Source organism: Rutilus rutilus (assembly GCF_951802725.1).
Source record: "Rutilus rutilus genome assembly, chromosome: 3".
Lineage (NCBI taxonomy): Eukaryota > Metazoa > Chordata > Actinopteri > Cypriniformes > Leuciscidae > Rutilus > Rutilus rutilus.
In genome coordinates this window covers 39,810,412-39,827,773 of record NC_140211.1, presented here as the reverse complement: position 1 = coordinate 39,827,773, position 17,362 = coordinate 39,810,412, and the positions used below count along the sequence as shown (strand labels likewise).

The following is a 17,362-nucleotide window of genomic DNA, read 5'->3' as shown; positions in this document are numbered from 1 at the left end:
TACTCAACAGCTGTATGGATGATAGAATATGATGATATTGAGATTTTAGTTTGGAGGGTAAAATTGACCAAAACAATTATAATTTTATGTGGGTTTTGACCAATGTAACATACAAAAATCTTCTCAAAGTTATCATGAGACAACTAGCCCTAGCCTCCCCTATTTTAAAGTTGTGTGGTATTAAATTTTTTTTTTTTACTATATGAAAATTGATGAAAACTAAATTCTTGCTCCTTTCTCAAACATGTGGGTCATATGTAAACAAGCAAACACAAAAAAACCAAGCAAACAAAACAAATCAAGCAAACAAGCTGTGCTACATTTCAGAGTCTATATTTATAACACATAAACAAACAAACAAGCACAGAAACAAATCTCAGCTGACTGTTGTCAGGCATGGTTGCCTGGTACCTCTGGACATGAGCTCGTACGTCTTACACTGAGAGCCCTCAAGACTAATGAGAGAGAGAGAGAGAGAGAATGATGTAAAACACAGCTGCCTGTGTCCACTATCAAACTCTACACGTAAAACAAACACAATTGTCTGCATTCAGTCATTTCAAACAGCACTATATATGGTCAAAACTCGAATATGCTTTAGTGGCTAAAATAAAACGGCACTGTTTAAAATGTTTGAATAAATGTCATAACAGACGATGCAGTCAACTTTTTACCTGGTTTATTTTAGACTCTCTACATTACTGTACATCTTTAGAGTGACATCATCACAGTTCATACACCACTGCTCAACTTTACAAAGTCTAGACCGCACAAGCTTATGGACACCCAGTACACATCTGTAAATTGATCTGCTATATATTTATAAACTGATGCTATCGACCTCTGTCTCTGTGTGGATATGGTGTGTTCTGGTTACAGTCCATTAGCATGTGGTTTAATGTTTATTGAACGAATGTTACTTTGTGTCAGTTAATGTCCTAGCAATGTGATGAGGACACAAACGTTGAAGGGGGTCACTCACTTTATTAATATTAGGCAAACATGGTTTTCAACTACAATTCATGAAAGAGTCATGTTTACAAAGTCATGTTCAAAGACTGTAACAATGCTACACATCAATTAGCTAACGGTAAGTTACCTTACTATATATACAATGAAAAAACAGGTCTTTTCATGTAATTTTACAGTAAAATAGTGTAAAAACGAAGTCGTCATATTCTTATAATTTAGTTTAAAAAATAGGTAGCTATAGTAGTTACTAAACAAATTTTTGTAACAGTTTGGCCTTGATAAATCATAAAGGGCTGTTGGAATTTTTTATTTTTTTATTTTGGTAAATGATAACAGTCTGTAAATGTACAGGTTGCTCTTTAAGTTGTTTACATTTTTATAAAGTTTTACAGAATTATGCTGGCAACCACAGCTGCCGGTTATATTCTGTAAAAACAACATGATTTTTTTACAGTGGGAGTATTGTGCTGATAGGATGACCTTTTGAATAATAAAAATGTGCTATAAAACTTCCATTTTGTAAGTAATGAAATGAAATGCACTTAATTGTCTGCATTTCTGCAGAATATCATAGCAAGTGACAGAACAAAACTGACTGAGTTACATCCACATTCAATGCTCTAGATATCTTTTATGTGGAATTCATGACCATATCCATATAAAGGTTTGAACACGCCTACTACCCTACTATATAGTAAGCGGAAAACATATGTGAAAAAGGAGTTATATAGCACAAATATTATGATATTGACATTTTAGTTTTGACTATAAAATTCACAAAAACAATTATAATTTATGAAGCTTTGCACCAATATACCAACACACAAAACCACTGCAAGAAATAAAACACACAAAAACCACTGATAGAGAAAACAACCTTATTTCTGATACAGATATATTGCAAAACATTCTCATGTGACAACAATGGCCTCCCCTATTTTAAAGCTGTGTGGTATTAAGTGTTTGACCAAATTCATGACCATCCCCCAAAATAAAGACATAATCTGCATTCGAATATGCCTATTGCCTTCTACCCTACTTTATAGTATGTGGGAAAAAAATTGTCCAAATGTCCAAATGTATGGTATTCATAAAACAGTAGACAAAAAGTACCCAGATCACCTACTACTTTTGCCAAGGTTTCAAAATGCCCATCTGATGGACACTTTACTATCGCAATGGCAGCGTGATGGATACAGTACATCCGGATTTCATTCATACTATACACATTCATACTTTATAGAGCACACTTTATAACAGTCATAAAGTAAGTTCCTCATCAAATGTAGTACCTACTCAGACAGTATGCGATTTTGGATGCAGCCATAATTCTCCATTTGGTTGAATTATGCTTCAACTTACATGTCTCGGATTAAAGGGAGGTCGACTAGAGGAACAGGTCAACTAAACCAACGGGTGCTTTTTACAGAAAGGTCTAACTGGAACAATGTATGATTATATAAAAACACACCTACACTCTCAGACTAAGAGTGTTTGCAAAGCTGCTTATATCTGATCTTTTGTCTTGGATGTCCTATGGATATTATATTTTTATGAAGCCTGATACTATTCATGTCAATGCGTACAAAAAGTTATATCCAAAATGCCTTTTCTCTTTGGCAGAAGGTGAGATCTAAAAAAAATTTCCTGCTGTAAAAGAACATCCTGAATGCACTTCCTGTCTTCGAAAGACCCGATAAAAGAGACTGCGATAGAGAGAGTTGTATAACTTATCTCCCTTGGACAAATGCTTTTGAGTGTTTGGTGCATTTAAATTCAAATGTCTATAGTGACGGTTTTCTTGAATTTACAAATTACAGAACCTTCAAGCTTCTGTTATGCAAATCTAAAGCTAACAAAATGACTAACACAGCCAGCACAGACCGTCTGACTGAAACACTGAACCAGTGAAGCGCCGTGTTAGTTTTGTGCACTGAGGGCAGACAAAAACAGGCTGTTGAAAATGTGTAACAGGTGGTTTATGAGTCATTGAAAGCTCAATAAAATAAAATAGGTCTGTGTGATGATAAAAGAAGAAATGAGGCGAAAATCCAATGAATCAGTAAGAGCTTTAAACTGTAGCCAGGAAAACAATGCATTATTTAGTGACCTACATGTTGACTGGAATATTTGACTGTGAACATTAATGCAGAATCGAAGGCACACCCATGCAAACCAACTGAATTTTCACTGTGATGCATTGCTGGTTTCCACTTCCATCAAAACTGAGAGTGACTGAAATCAAAATCACACTCTTAATCTCTCAGATAACGGTCTATCTGTGTGCAATTCTTGAAGACATGTCCACATCACATTTTCCCGCCAAATTAAAGGAAAGTTTAAAATACAATTTTGCAGAAATAAAATGAAGAAAATCTAATCTATTAAAATAGTTCACACTGTGATATTATATTCTGCAATGCATCATTACTACACTACTATAAAAAAAAGTTTGGGCTCTGTAAGAGTTAGAAATGTTTTTGAAAAAAGAGTTTAATGTTCACCAAGGCAGAATTTATGAACAATATTGTGAAAAAATATTACAATTTAAATGTCTATATTTTACATTTAAAATAACAATTTAAAATAAATTATATATTTAATTTTCAGCATATAAATATAACTTTTAGCAGCCATTACTCCAGATGAACAGTAAGAGAACAGCATTTATTTATAATATAATTTTTTTTGTATCAGTGTAAAAACTCTGATCTTTTTCAAAAGTGACTTATTGTCACTTTTGATCCATTTGCTGAATAAAAGTATATATATATATATATATACACACACTCACCTAAAGGATTATTAGGAACACCATACTAATATTGTGTTTGACCCCCTTTCGCCTTCAGAACTGCCTTAATTATACGTGGCATTGATTCAACAAGGTGCTGAAAGCATTCTTTAGAAATGTTGGCCCATATTGATAGGATAGCATCTTGCAGTTGATGGAGATTTGTGGGATGCACATCCAGGGCACGAAGCTCCCGTTCCACCACATCCCAAAGATGCTCTATTGGGTTGAGATCTGGTGACTGTGGGGGCCATTTTAGTACAGTGAACTCATTGTCATGTTCAAGAAACCAATTTGAAATGATTCGAGCTTTGTGACATGGTGCATTATCCTGCTGGAAGTAGCCATCAGAGGATGGGTACATGGTGGTCATAAAGGGATGGACATGGTCAGAAACAGGTAGGCCGTGGCATTTAAACGATGCCCAATTGGCACTAAGGGGCCTAAAGTGTGCCAAGAAAACATCCCCCACACCATTACACCACCACCACCAGCCTGCACAGTGGTAACAAGGCATGATGGATCCATGTTCTCATTCTGTGTACGCCAAATTCTGACTCTACCATCTGAATGTCTCAACAGAAATCGAGACTCATCAGACCAGGCAACATTTTTCCAGTCTTCAACTGTCCAATTTTGGTGAGCTCGTGCAAATTGTAGCCTCTTTTTCCTATTTGTAGTGGAGATGAGTGGTACCCGGTGGGGTCTTCTGCTGTTGTAGCCCATCCGCCTCAAGGTTGTGCGTGTTGTGGCTTCACAAATGCTTTGCTGCATACCTCGGTTGTAACGAGTGGTTATTTCAGTCAAAGTTGCTCTTCTATCAGCTTGAATCAGTCGGCCCATTCTCCTCTGACCTCTAGCATCAACAAGGCATTTTCGCCCACAGGACTCCCGCATACTGGATGTTTTTCCCTTTTCACACCATTCTTTGTAAACCCTAGAAATGGTTGTGCGTGAAAATCCCAGTAACTGAGCAGATTGTGAAATACTTGTCTGGCACCAACAACCATGCCACGCTCAAAATTGCTTAAAGGAGAACTCCGGTCAATTTTAACATTGAGCTAATTTTTTTGTACATTTGGAGTGCTGTCAGTACAGAGAACAACGTCAAAAATCGGTGTTGCCTACACCGTGTTATCCTCGTTTTAAAATTTGACACATCAAGGATGTTAAGAGGCTAAAAGCAGGTTTAAAACTTGCCCCATTGAAGTCAACAGGGTGCAAATTTTAAAACGAGGATAACACGGTGTAGGCAACACCGATTTTTGTCGTTGTTCTCTGTACTGACAGCACTCCAAATGTACAAAAAAATGGAGTTCTCCTTTAAATCACCTTTCTTTCCCATTCTGACATTCCAGCCCGTTCTCATCCCAAGACGTCATATACTGACGCTTTTGACATTTCGTCTACATCGAACGCACATGGCACCCTTTAGCGTCAATATGAGATGCAGATAGATATGGGCCAGAAGGCGCCTCCTAGCGGTCTAACCCTAACCCTACCCCAGACCTAAACCTACCCATAACTGAACAAAGCTCTGTGCGTGTCATATTGACGCTAAAGGGTGCCATGTGCGTTCGATGTAGACGAAATGTCAAAAGCGTCAGTATATGACGCCCTAGGATGAGAATGCGTTGGACATTCAGTTTGGAGTTCAGGAGATTGTCTTGACCAGGACCACACCCCTAAATGCACACCCCTGAACTCTTCATATATATATATATATATATATATATATATATATATATATATATATATGTACATTATATGATAGTATACATTAAATGAAGTAAAAATACTAAAATATATATATATATATTTTTTTTTTTCATGTTACAAAAATTCAGATTAATGAAAATAAGATTGTTTTGCATTACAGTAATGAGAATTATCATGAAAATAGCATCACAATAAAATAAAAAAAACCTTAATGGTCCTGAAAATAGGCTTACTTATTTAATATAATTTCATATTCTTTCTTTTGAATTTGGGGTGAAATATGTTCTGGACACATGAAAGAATTTTTGGTCAAAGATTGTGTGTATCACACTGAGGCAGACCCCTCTGATGCAATCCTATTAGTGGATAATACACAACACCGAACTTCACTTCTGGTGACACTCTCATTCTTCTCCGTTACACTCATCTGCCTCACCCCTCCATTCTGTTTTCTCTCTGTGTTCTTTAACTCCAGTCACTCTCATCATATCACAAAGCTTTGGGCCAGGTTAATATTTTCACTCAGTTAAGTCGAAGCATGAGATCAAAGGCTGTGTGAGCTTTTAGAGTTTCATCCTCTTTCTATGCGTCTCGCAATCATGCCGACTCAGAACCCCTTTTACGTTACAAAAACACAACACTTGAATTATCATAATGGAACAAGGCATTAATGATTTTCTACTAGGCTGCTGCTTTTACCAAAACCAGAGGAACACATGCACGAGAGAGAGAGAGAGAGAGAGAGAGAGAGAGAGAGAGAGAGAGAGAGAGAGAGAGCAGGAAACATACACACGCTGCTTCCTGTAACACTCTTTCCTTGCCCTGCTTGGCTTTATTCCAAATCATTTCAATTTGTGAAAGAATCTCTCCAGAGAGACATGCATCAAAATAATTTCTTTGTCTGAGATTTATTCTTGCTCGCTCGAAAGAGATAATTCAACCTTTTAGCTTGATGAGAAAGAGAGAGAAAGAGGGTGGCATCTGTTGCACAGCCACCCGAAACATATGCAAAAAATCATTCCGCATCTTTTTCTCATTTCCCTCTTATATTGCAGCCACCACACAGAAGCTCGGGCTGCGTCTGGACTTCCCAGCATCCACTTCTCCCCATATGACCACGACGGGGAGTCTTTAGTGCTTTTCTTTGCGCTCTGATCAGATCTCAGGCTCAGGGTTGGAAGGGCTGGTCCTTGATCGGCGTAAACAGGCAACCTGCAACGAGACCAGTCGGGGAAAACCTCCATTTGACAAATTAACCTTCCTCAGTGTTTCACAAGCCATCCTGTTTTAATTACCACCTCCAGTGGCCAATTAGAGGCCAGCAATAAAGAAAGGGATGAAAGAGAGAAGGGCATGGGTTTTACATCTTCTACCTTCACCTCCACAGCACAATCAGTGATTTCCATTAGTCAGGCCTTTTCTGATTGAAACAGGGGAGGGTCGTATACATGTTTGTGTGTGCATGCGTGTAGAGAGAACTCCAGTCTTCCTTTGTTCTCTCAAGGCTGCATCCTGCCATTAAGGGTTTGAATAGGTTTGCTGGGTTTCCTCGCTGGCACAGTCATGGTTGGAGCAGACCCGAAAAATAACACTGCCAACACTGCTTCCAGAGTGTCGCTATATGGTTACCAGAGTGATCCTTCAACGTAAGCCTTTTTTAAAAAGTTATGTTTTCAACTGAAACCTATAAACCTCTATAGCGTTGGAGCCTGCCGAATACAGAGTGGAATAATATTCCACAATTTAGGAGCAAGTACTGTAAAAGCTTGTTCACCCTTTGACTTCTTCATTGAACGAGGGAAAGCCAGCAACATTTGATTCGACGATCTCAACGTCCTAGCCTATGTATAGAGTCCTAAAAGGTTACTGATATAAATTAGTTCAATATAGTACGATAAAGCAATAATAAGTCATGGTAAACCATGGCTTGACAGAGCTTATTACTTTTATAAAACGGTTACTGCATATAGCTGTCAAGGTTTCATAAAATAAGAGCAACAAAAATGTAATGTATTGATGATAAAATTCTTCCGCCAAGCAATGTAGCTCTTTACCAATGTTTAAGAGAATGATTGCAAAGCAACACATAGACAAGAGTAATACAGATGTAATGAGGTCACATGTGTGTGTTTATGGAGTATTTTATTACAGCTTCCAATGTAGCTCAGTCAATCATAATCAAGGATATAGATTCAGCAGTAGGCTAGCATGCGTTGTACGAAGCACTGGCATAAAGTTAAAAAGATTGATCCCAGGATTTTAAGAATTTATATCAAATTGTTCAAATGAACATTGTGATTAATCAGAAGAAATTTTTTTTTTACTCAGCCCTAGTAATACCACACTCCCCAACACGCTGCATGTACCTTTGTTTGCTGTCCATAGTAGAAACAGGAGGCACAAAGAAAGTAAAATCTAACGGGTTTAAAAAAAAATATCACTATCCCTAAGTATGAGTAGTGAGTGCTCGACTAAAGGAAAAAAAGGTGGTGAAAAAGTAACAGTGTGCCAGAGAGTGCATCACACAACCAAAAGAAAGGGCAGACATTCAGAACTAACTCAATAATATCTAAGAGCAGATCAATACACACATATTCCTTGAACTGTGTTCATGTCCCATCTTTCCCTCAGATCAATACTTTCCAATCAGTGCAGAGCTCAGCAGCTCTCGACTGTCCCCTCCCGCTGACCCACAGCACCTTCTTCATCAATCATGACAGCTTATCACATATTCATGAGCTGAGTCAGTCACTGGCCAATGAAAGCAGGTCATTAAATGTGTTCCACTGACAAGTATACAAGACTACCATTCTAAGGGATCAGTAAGAATTTGTTTTAAAGAAGCAAGGATGCATTAAATGTATTAAAAGTGACAGAAGAGACATTTGTAAAGTTACAAAAGATTTATTTTTCAAATACATGCTGTTCTTTTGAACTTTCTATTTATCAAAGAATCCTCGGGGGGAAAGCAAATCCATTGCAAATGGAAATCCATTTGTTCTTGGTGTCAGAAGTAGCGTGAGTGCTTGAAATACATCAGAAATAGAACGGAGCATCAGTTTACTGTCGGGAATTTGTCGTGTTGTGTCGTGCTGCATCCAGTGTAGACAGCATCAAAGATTATAATGGGTTCTATTGCTTTTGTCACGTCGCATTGCTCGCGTCTGGTGTAGACACGGTGTAAGGGTGTGTTCACACTTGTAGTTTGATTCTTTTGGCCTGGACCAATTTATACATTAAGTCCTGATTCGCTTAGCATTCACACTCATTTTTAACACCGAACCTAAATATACAAACAAACAAAAAAACTGCTTTTATGGCATATACTTTGCAATGGCAATTTGAAACTTACTGAACATCCAAAACAATGCTGTGTGCTGGGCTAAGTGTGCTAGTTGTATGTACATATGATGGTATATTTGTCAGCTGAGAACTTGCAAAGAGTTTATAAAATGTATAAAGGAGTCAAAACAGTGGCAGGAATTCCTCAGTTACCGATGCCTGTACCATATACTGTAATAGGCAACATCACTTCTAAGGCGAGAAAAAACAGGTATGCTTGAGCATTCTGTGCTTTTTAGAGTATCTGTCCGCTTGTTTGGTACACACCAGGGTTCACACTTATCCAAACGCGTTGCACTAAGAGAGCAATCTCACCAGAGTTCGTTTAAATCGAACCAAACCTGCCAAGTGGGAAACCACCCTAAGAGTTTAATGCAAAGACTGCAACCGAACTGCACATTTGTACCAGACCGATCCAGGCTGAGGAAAACAGATAGACACTCATTAAAATAAGCACATGAAACATTTAATGAGACACAGAGAGCTGTTTCCTACCACCCTGCAGTGTGAGTTTTATTGAGGGTGCAGCAGTCTTAACTCAGCTCTTCTAGCGAAGGTTTCCACAGTAGGGACCGTCACACCTCCCCCAAAGGGAGCACACACATACAGTAGTGTGTGTATATGTCACACTTCACCACAGAAACAGGTCGTTACATCTCCAGGTGTGGCACAAAGAAGCTCAAAGGTCTGCTAATATAAACATCCAGTAGCTGCATTATTGCACAGCCTTGGAGCGGATACAATCAAATCAGTTATTCCTCTAAAGTAATTTGACTATTTTATTATAAGCTATAAAAAATTAAGCAATAATGTCGACTGCTGCATCATAATACAAAGCACACCAATGACCTCAACATTTGTTGACTGTGTTCTTTTGCTTGGTTGATAGTTGTTCCAGGACCAACAAGGATTTTGATCCAGTACCATGCCCTACTTAGTGAAATCCCGGTAAGCTTATAGGAGTCCGTGAGCACTGAGCACATACTGATGATGAGTCAGAACACTGCATTACTGTCCACTCATCCTCAGTTGGGGACAATTGACCGGGTATGTGTAGCAGAGATCAGAGGGTGTGTGAGTGGCTGGGTAGAGACATCTGTCTTTGTATTTCTGATATATCAAGTCTTAAGATCTACTTGGAGCCTCCTGCAACACAGTTCCAACTATATGATGGCGTGCCGTGTGTCTTATTGGGTGTTAGCCTTTGTGTAGGATATGTGCGTCAGCGCATTTAATAAAAGGCACTGGAGCGAAGAGCAAAATATGACAATAATGAGCAAACAATGTAGGCCTATTTAAAAGCAAAAATGAGCATTTACTCATATTAGTTTAAAGGTGCATTCAGTAGTTCAATGGATTGCTGTTGTTTGTGTACTTAAGTACCGATACCACAACGGTGTTAGGCGCTGCACTGCCATCTATGACATGTATCTGTGTGATCGTCTTTTATGTAAATTAAACTGACACTAGTGAGAGGTTTATTTTTTGTCTTTGTCAGTCTTTCTGTCTCCTGGCTTCAGAACTTTTCTGCTTCTTCATGGCATAGAGGTACTGATTCTCCCGTTGTCACTAGTAAAGCAAGACAATGGGCCCTCTCATATATCCGCCGCAATGCAGCGCCAGGCGCGCGCAAGTGTTTTCTGCTAGTTTCAGCCCGATGCAGTTATCATTTTCACGTCCTGCGCCACGTTGTTTAAATAGCAAATGCATTTACGCCCATTTGTGTGCCCATGGGCGTGCTGGTTTGAAAACGAGGTGTGTTCAGGCGCATTGTTGGCGCATTGCTATTTTGAGGCAACTGAAATAGACTGTGCCATTGACTAACTGAAAACTGGTCTAAAGCCAGTGGCGCAATATACATTTTTTTGTTATTTAAAGAGAGCTTGTCTACAACGCGCGTACACTTTGTCCAAATCCATTTCCTCGCTAGAGAAGCGTTCAGTTTTTCCGCTTGCAAATTCTGCCATGTAAATAGCGAATCCGCCATGGTGCGAGCTGGCTTTTAAAGGCAATGGGAGATGAGACTCTGATTGGTTGAAACACACCCATTACTCATTAAGAGAATAGGGATAACCCTTTTAGACTATGCGCTGGGCGCAGACCATTTTTCCCGTCGTTAAACTAGCAAAAGTGGATTCGGACACGCCCTAAGTGCACTTGCGCTGTGCGCTTTAGACCATGAGCTTAGATCATTAAAATAGGGCCTAATAAGTGTGTCTAATCTCTAATTGTCAAATGTTTTTGTCTTCAAATCACCAACCTACAATACACTACTATTGTATCTACAAAGGAAGCAGCTAATGAGCGTGAAGATTCTCTCCACATGATGAAACACATTGAGGGGGGTGACCCTCACCATACATACTCTTTACAAAAACACAATTTATTTCTTGTGTATGTGTGTAAAACTTTTTTAAATTTGCACCAAACTATGCACCTTTAACTAAAGACTATGAAAGCTGTAACACTATTAAATATGAATTTAGAGTAAGATAAAGATGAATATCGAAAAAATAATGAAACTCTGAATAAAATACTTTATTCAGGTTTTACTGAAAGAGTAAAAAAAAAAAAAAAAAGCTTCATAGCTGGAAAAATCTGGCTATTTAATAGAGAAAAGTAAAGCGCACAATTTTTGTTTAGTTATATGCACACAGACATGCATCAAACATGGCTTCACTGTTCATTCCATTTCTTCATCATTACAATCTACACCAGGTCTGTATTACAGAGTCAAGCAGACAGACGGCAAACAGACTGACATGCCGAATTGGCTCTCTCAGAGACAGATTTAGCGTCCCAGTCTGAGAATCGGTTGGGACAAGGACAAGGCTGTGGATTTGTGTTCTCTTGGCTTGGTCGTTAGGTAATCTGTCTGATCATTAATCAGTTCATAGTCATTTTGTAACATGGATCAAATAAATGAGACTGAGAGGAAGAGTGTAAGAGAAAAACAAGAAAGCTTATGCAAAGCTCATATCCTTAAACAGACTAGACAATCTATTCACAAATGCAGCACGACCTTTGACATTTGACCCAAGCTGTCTGTCTGCCACACTGGTCTTACCCATAGATATCATATATAAACGCTAGATGTCTTATGGCGCAGTCACTTCCGGTATCACCGTTCGGCCATCTTGTCTCAGTGCTCTGTGCATTAAGGTGAATGATCAACATGCACACAAATCCTCATATCTCGCTGAAATATTGACGGATTTACAAACGGTTTGGTTTCTTACAAACGTTATTAACGTGGCTATAATTCCGAATGCTTGAACATGTATGTTATAATTTTTCATATGTATGCAGTGTATGAATGTAGTCTCATAACTACATCTCTGACGTTTATAACAAACCAAACCGTTTGAAAATCGGTAGAAAATTGAGAAAGTTATGGTTATTTTAAAGTATTTGCACCATTAAACAGTGAGCGAGCGCACTGTGGCAAGATGGCCGCCACGTGCGGACGTCGACCTCCATTGGCCAGCAGCGCGCACAAGACATCTAGCCTTTATATATGATATCTATGGTCTTACCCTCCAACACCAGGAAGGACATTTATTAGACCTTGTGTACTGTTAGCCTGCTGTGCTGTTTCTATTCTATTAAGTTTGCATAAATATACCCTTGAAAAGAGATAATCTAATCAACACTGCACTTTAAAGTGTTTCTAAAGACATGAAATTAAGCTAGAGGGATTCCCAAGAGAGCCCCTTCTCAGACAGATAAAGTGTGCACCTTGTGTTAAAGAAAACATTTGGTATATTTGTGGGGGACTATGCAAAAGGTTCAAGAATTTGCAAAATGCAGGACACAAACTGTTCACACAGAGTCAAATTGTTATCCAACAAAATTAATACAGCTCTCATCAGTGTGCTTACGTTAGCTATGACATTTAACACAAAAAACCCATTGCCGCTCTGTTAGGAATGCAGCACAAAACGTCTGTGAGGTTTTCTGCTGATGCACGGAAGCCCATAACGCTGTAGGAGTGAGCTGTGAGAAGAATGCAAAAGTCATGACCATGTGTAGGTGGAAGAGAAATATCTGAAACCAACGCACAAGATTCACCTTATTAAACCTGTCTACTTATATATTCCTTTATTTATTACTGCTGTTCCTCCATGTTTCCTAATGCATTCCAGTTCATGTTTCAAACTACTGCTCTGACGTTTGTTTTTTGAGACTCGTTTTCTACAAACGACAAGAAGCCAGCATGAATCTGCTAATTCCATGTCACCAAACAACCAGCCCTGAACGTTTAAATAGAAATCCTGAATTCTACAAATTGCTCACCATTGTATAAAGCATGTTTCCAAAACAGGAGATTTTGATCAGTCAGGCTTCACAACATCACGTTTAACGTGTGAAACGGTGACCACTGTGTTTGAGTTCCTAATCATTGTCATGTGAGTAGAATTAGAAACACCACTTTTCGAGGGTACCCATATGAGCCAAGGATTTACTCAGGCAAAGAGGTCATGCACATGGACTGCACTGGAGTATAACACATTTTGATTATCACAGGAGTTAAGATAAGGATTATGATCATGGCTACCCATATCACTCTGTCCACAGTAGCTACAAATACATAAGAGACTAGAAAGATAAAAAAAATTCTATCTGCAGCTCACCGTATGATATATTTCATACAACAGTTCTCTAATTTAAAGGGTTAGTTCACCCAAAAATGAAAATGATCCCATCATTTACTCACCCTAAAGCCATCCTAGGTGTATGACTTTCTTCTTTCAGACAAACACAATCAGAGTTATATTAAAATCCTGGCTCTTCCCAGCTTTATAATGGGAACTGAGATTTTGCCCAAAAGGCAAATCTGTCCATTATAAAAGTAATCAATACGGCTCCGGGGGTTTATAAAGGCCTTCTAAAGTGAAGTGATGCATTTTTATAAGAAAAATATCCATAATTATAACTTTAGAAACTGTATTCACTAGCTTCCAGTAACGTCCATCCGCGCGTTCACGAGAGAGTTGAGTTCCGGCGTATGACGTGGGACTTATACGTAGTGTAAGCTTAGGTGAGAACAGACGCCTCTCGCTGGTCAAACAAATAGGGCTGGGCAACAAACTCAAGCTCGTCCGACATATCTCTTTAAAAATGATTGTTTTAGACTTCTAATTCGTGACCGTTGTTTTTTGCTTATCCTCTGCACTTCCATGTTCGTCAATATGTCGGGTCAGAGTTCACTCTTCGGCCGGAACTTGACTCGCGTACAGCCGTTATTTTTATGATAGATGGATGCGCTTTTTTGGGCTTCAAAATCTCAGTTACTATTCACTCCTATTATAAAGCTTGGAAGAGCCATGAGATTTTTTAATATAACTCCGATTGTGTTTGGCTGAAAGAAGTAAGTCACATACACCTAAGATGGCTTGAGGGGGAAGTAATTTGTGGAATAGTTTTCATTTTTGGGTGAACTAACCCTTTAATGGGTCAAATGAAGTTTCTGATATTTAGTATAACATCACTCGGCTTGCCTGTGTGGCATTCCCAAAATGTTGTGATGTGTGGATATTCAATACAACAGCCCAATTGCAAGTGTAAGAAACCCTTTTTGCATAAGACACTAAAATTACATTAAACTGTCAGAAATAACGGTAACTATGGACAGAATATGCTTGATGAAAAAAAGTTCTCTAAAGCAGACTTCCACAGTGTAGTTTAGTGTCATTTGTAGTGTGTCGGTGAGTGGACTTTCTGTTCAAAGAGTGCTCAGGTGAGGAGGGGTGATGAGTTGGGTGCTTTAGTGTTTTCAAGTAGCTAAATCTTCCTTTCCTCAGAGTGGCATTTCACATAATTTCAGCACCAGCATGCTTATGGAAAGCCCAAATCACTGTCTAGTAGCCTACCTATGCATTATGCAGTCTGCCCAAAACTGTCAACTGCTGTTTCGTAGTGGCCTACATTTAAATGCGCAGGTCTGACTGCATCTGCTGAGTGAGAGAGTATCGGCAAAATAAAGTTAAACAAGCGAGTGAAAACATCATTCACTATCACAAATTCAGAAAAAACTATGTTGGAGGGAACATGACTGTGCCCAGGAATGATTTGTCTCACACAAAAACATATGTATTTCTCCCTTGAAACTGGGCTTTATGACATTTTCTAGCCTGTTTACATTTTATCTATCTATCAGTCAATCAATACATGAATCATTAGGACTCGTGAAGCATATCCACTGAAGATGCATAAAGCTTACGATTACACATAAACACTCATACATACACACACACACAAATAATGCTGAATCGACAACTGCCACAAATTAAAATATACCGCTGATGTGTTTTATGTCTTATGGAGATTTTTTTCCATAGCTTCCATGTGTGCGCGCGCGCACAGGTTGTCACCTGCCTCCCGCCTATTACGTTCACACGACTTTTCGTTGCCTTGGAAAATGCAAAAGCTAACACACACCAAAAGTGTCAAATAACACTTTAAATATTTGAGTTTTAAACCAGCTTTTTATGTGAGTACTTCTTTGCGTTTCAAACATTTCAAACAGAGATGAGATGTCATTCTAAAAGCTATTATTATTTCCTGCATCAACTGAACTCACCTCCATGGCTGTTGATAGTGGCGCTCCAGGATGAGATCGTGTAACACAGCAACACAGTTAAAGCAAACAGACCAGTAACTGACTTCATGTTCCAACAACAGGAACCGCGCTCTTCTGCTAGTTCGGAGACAGTCCTCTATTTCGAGTCTCAGCTCCAGGTCATTATAACGATAAAGATTGCAGATTTGGCCACGCAGTTTAAAAGGATTAACCAGTTATATGTAGGCTAATATATGGATGCTATTTTAACTAAACTAATTTTAAGTCAGCATATTCTTGCTGTCCGCAACAGAACAGAAATTCAAAACGTCCACGATGTTCTTTTTCTTTGAGTCTCGAAATAATCACCAGCACAATTCAGCGCATCGCACAATATGAGTAAACAAAATCCGCTTGCTTCCGAGAAAATGTTCAACTTTCCCGAAGTTTAATCCGATGTTAAATACATTCGCTGTCAGAAGCTTGAAGCAGAAGAAGCGCGTGAAGCCTGGCGTTTAAATCCTCCAGCACTGGCTTGAACACAAATTCAATTGTCCCGTATGGTCACCGGATATTCCCGTCCGGGTAAATGATATCTGAATATCCAGTGTGGGATTCCAAACACATATACAACATAGAGCTAAATGTACCCGCCAGAGAAACAAAACTACAAGCGTGAATTCGCTTTCCAGCCGTCTCAGTAATCTCTAATAGGCAACACAGGCTTCAGTCAAGTCCTCTCAGTGCCCCGCCCCATTGCCTACGTCACAACAGGTAAAGCGTCTCGAGTTCAAAGGAATCGCAAGGAATTTGTATAGAAATACTTGGGAAACGAATATTGAATGTAGGCTGATGCCCTCAGAAGTCTGTTAGTCTGTATAAAATGATGAAATCATCAAATTTCAAACAGAAATCAATTTAATATAATTATTTTAAAAATGTGTTGCATGGCTATTTAATCGGCAGCATACAAATGCAATTCAATCATGTTCTTATATAGCCTATTGAAAAGAAAAAAGTAGAAAAAAAGTGATATAGGCTTATCCTATTTTATGCATACGTTCTTTATAAAATAGCCTACCACTGATTCACTTAAAATAAAATTCGTGCAGGAATCGGACTACAAAATGGAACCGGTTCTATAAGACATGACTCTGAGCCTCGTCTTCCTGGTCAAAATCTCTATAAGCTCAGTCAGTAATTCTTATAATTAGATCATTAATTCATTCCGTTTATTCATTCTATTAAAATAATTGAAAATGAAAACGAAACCATAAAAAAATGTACCACTCCCAATTAGAGATAGCCTGAATGGCATGAGGAGCTGTCATATTTCTATTAGGCTGTCTATGATTAATGCAAGTTGCGACGGGAACGTGAACGTGCATGAGAAGGGCATAGAGGGAGTGCTTTGATAAATCTACTCTTATTCCCGACAAAAGCACGGGGGAGGGCGGATTTGCGCAGGCCACGACCCGCTGTCCATCTGCCTCTCTGTAATCCGCGCAAGAACAACGACATCTGAGGGCTTCAGCACTCTCTGGATTTCACGGGGCAGCATGACAAAGGCCAGCGAAGCTAAGAGGCGGCGAGCGGTCAAAGGTGAAGGAGGAACAAGTTGAAGATAAAGGTTTGTTGAGGCAATAAGTTGAGCAACATACAGGTTCTTCACTGAAAAACAAATCATACTCGATGATTGCCGTTTGTTTAAACGATTGTTTCGGCATTATGTGTAAGTGTCATAATACGCAGTATTTTTTAGGCTGCCTGTTGACACTCCTCATGACGCCCCCCTCTGGACAGGTGAGCATCCTGTTTTACAGGATAAGTGTGCATGATTTTTTTTATTTTTTTTTTTTAATGGGGGGAAAATTTTGGTAACATTACTTTAATTGGTAATCATTTCAAATGTCTTTTCTTTGTTCGCTTTCCGTCCTGTTTGTATTTGTAATATCTTTTGAATTTAAAAGGCG

General features: G+C 38.8%; 1 protein-coding gene across 3 annotated transcripts in view; it reads right to left on the bottom strand.

The window, feature by feature from the left end:
* sema4f (sema domain, immunoglobulin domain (Ig), transmembrane domain (TM) and short cytoplasmic domain, (semaphorin) 4F) overlaps positions 1-16,137 on the bottom strand; it is an 80,585-nt gene extending 64,448 nt beyond the window's left edge. For 2 of the 3 annotated variants that reach the window (XM_084404076.1, XM_084404075.1), the window contains exon 1: positions 15,411-15,642. In XM_084404076.1, the coding sequence (XP_084260202.1) occupies positions 15,411-15,498 (88 nt within the window). In that variant the 5' untranslated portion in view covers positions 15,499-15,642. Of the gene's footprint in view, positions 1-15,410 lie in introns of all 3 variants that reach the window. The other variant, XM_084404074.1, reaches the window with a different exon arrangement.
* Between the last annotated feature and the right edge of the window lie 1,225 nt (positions 16,138-17,362).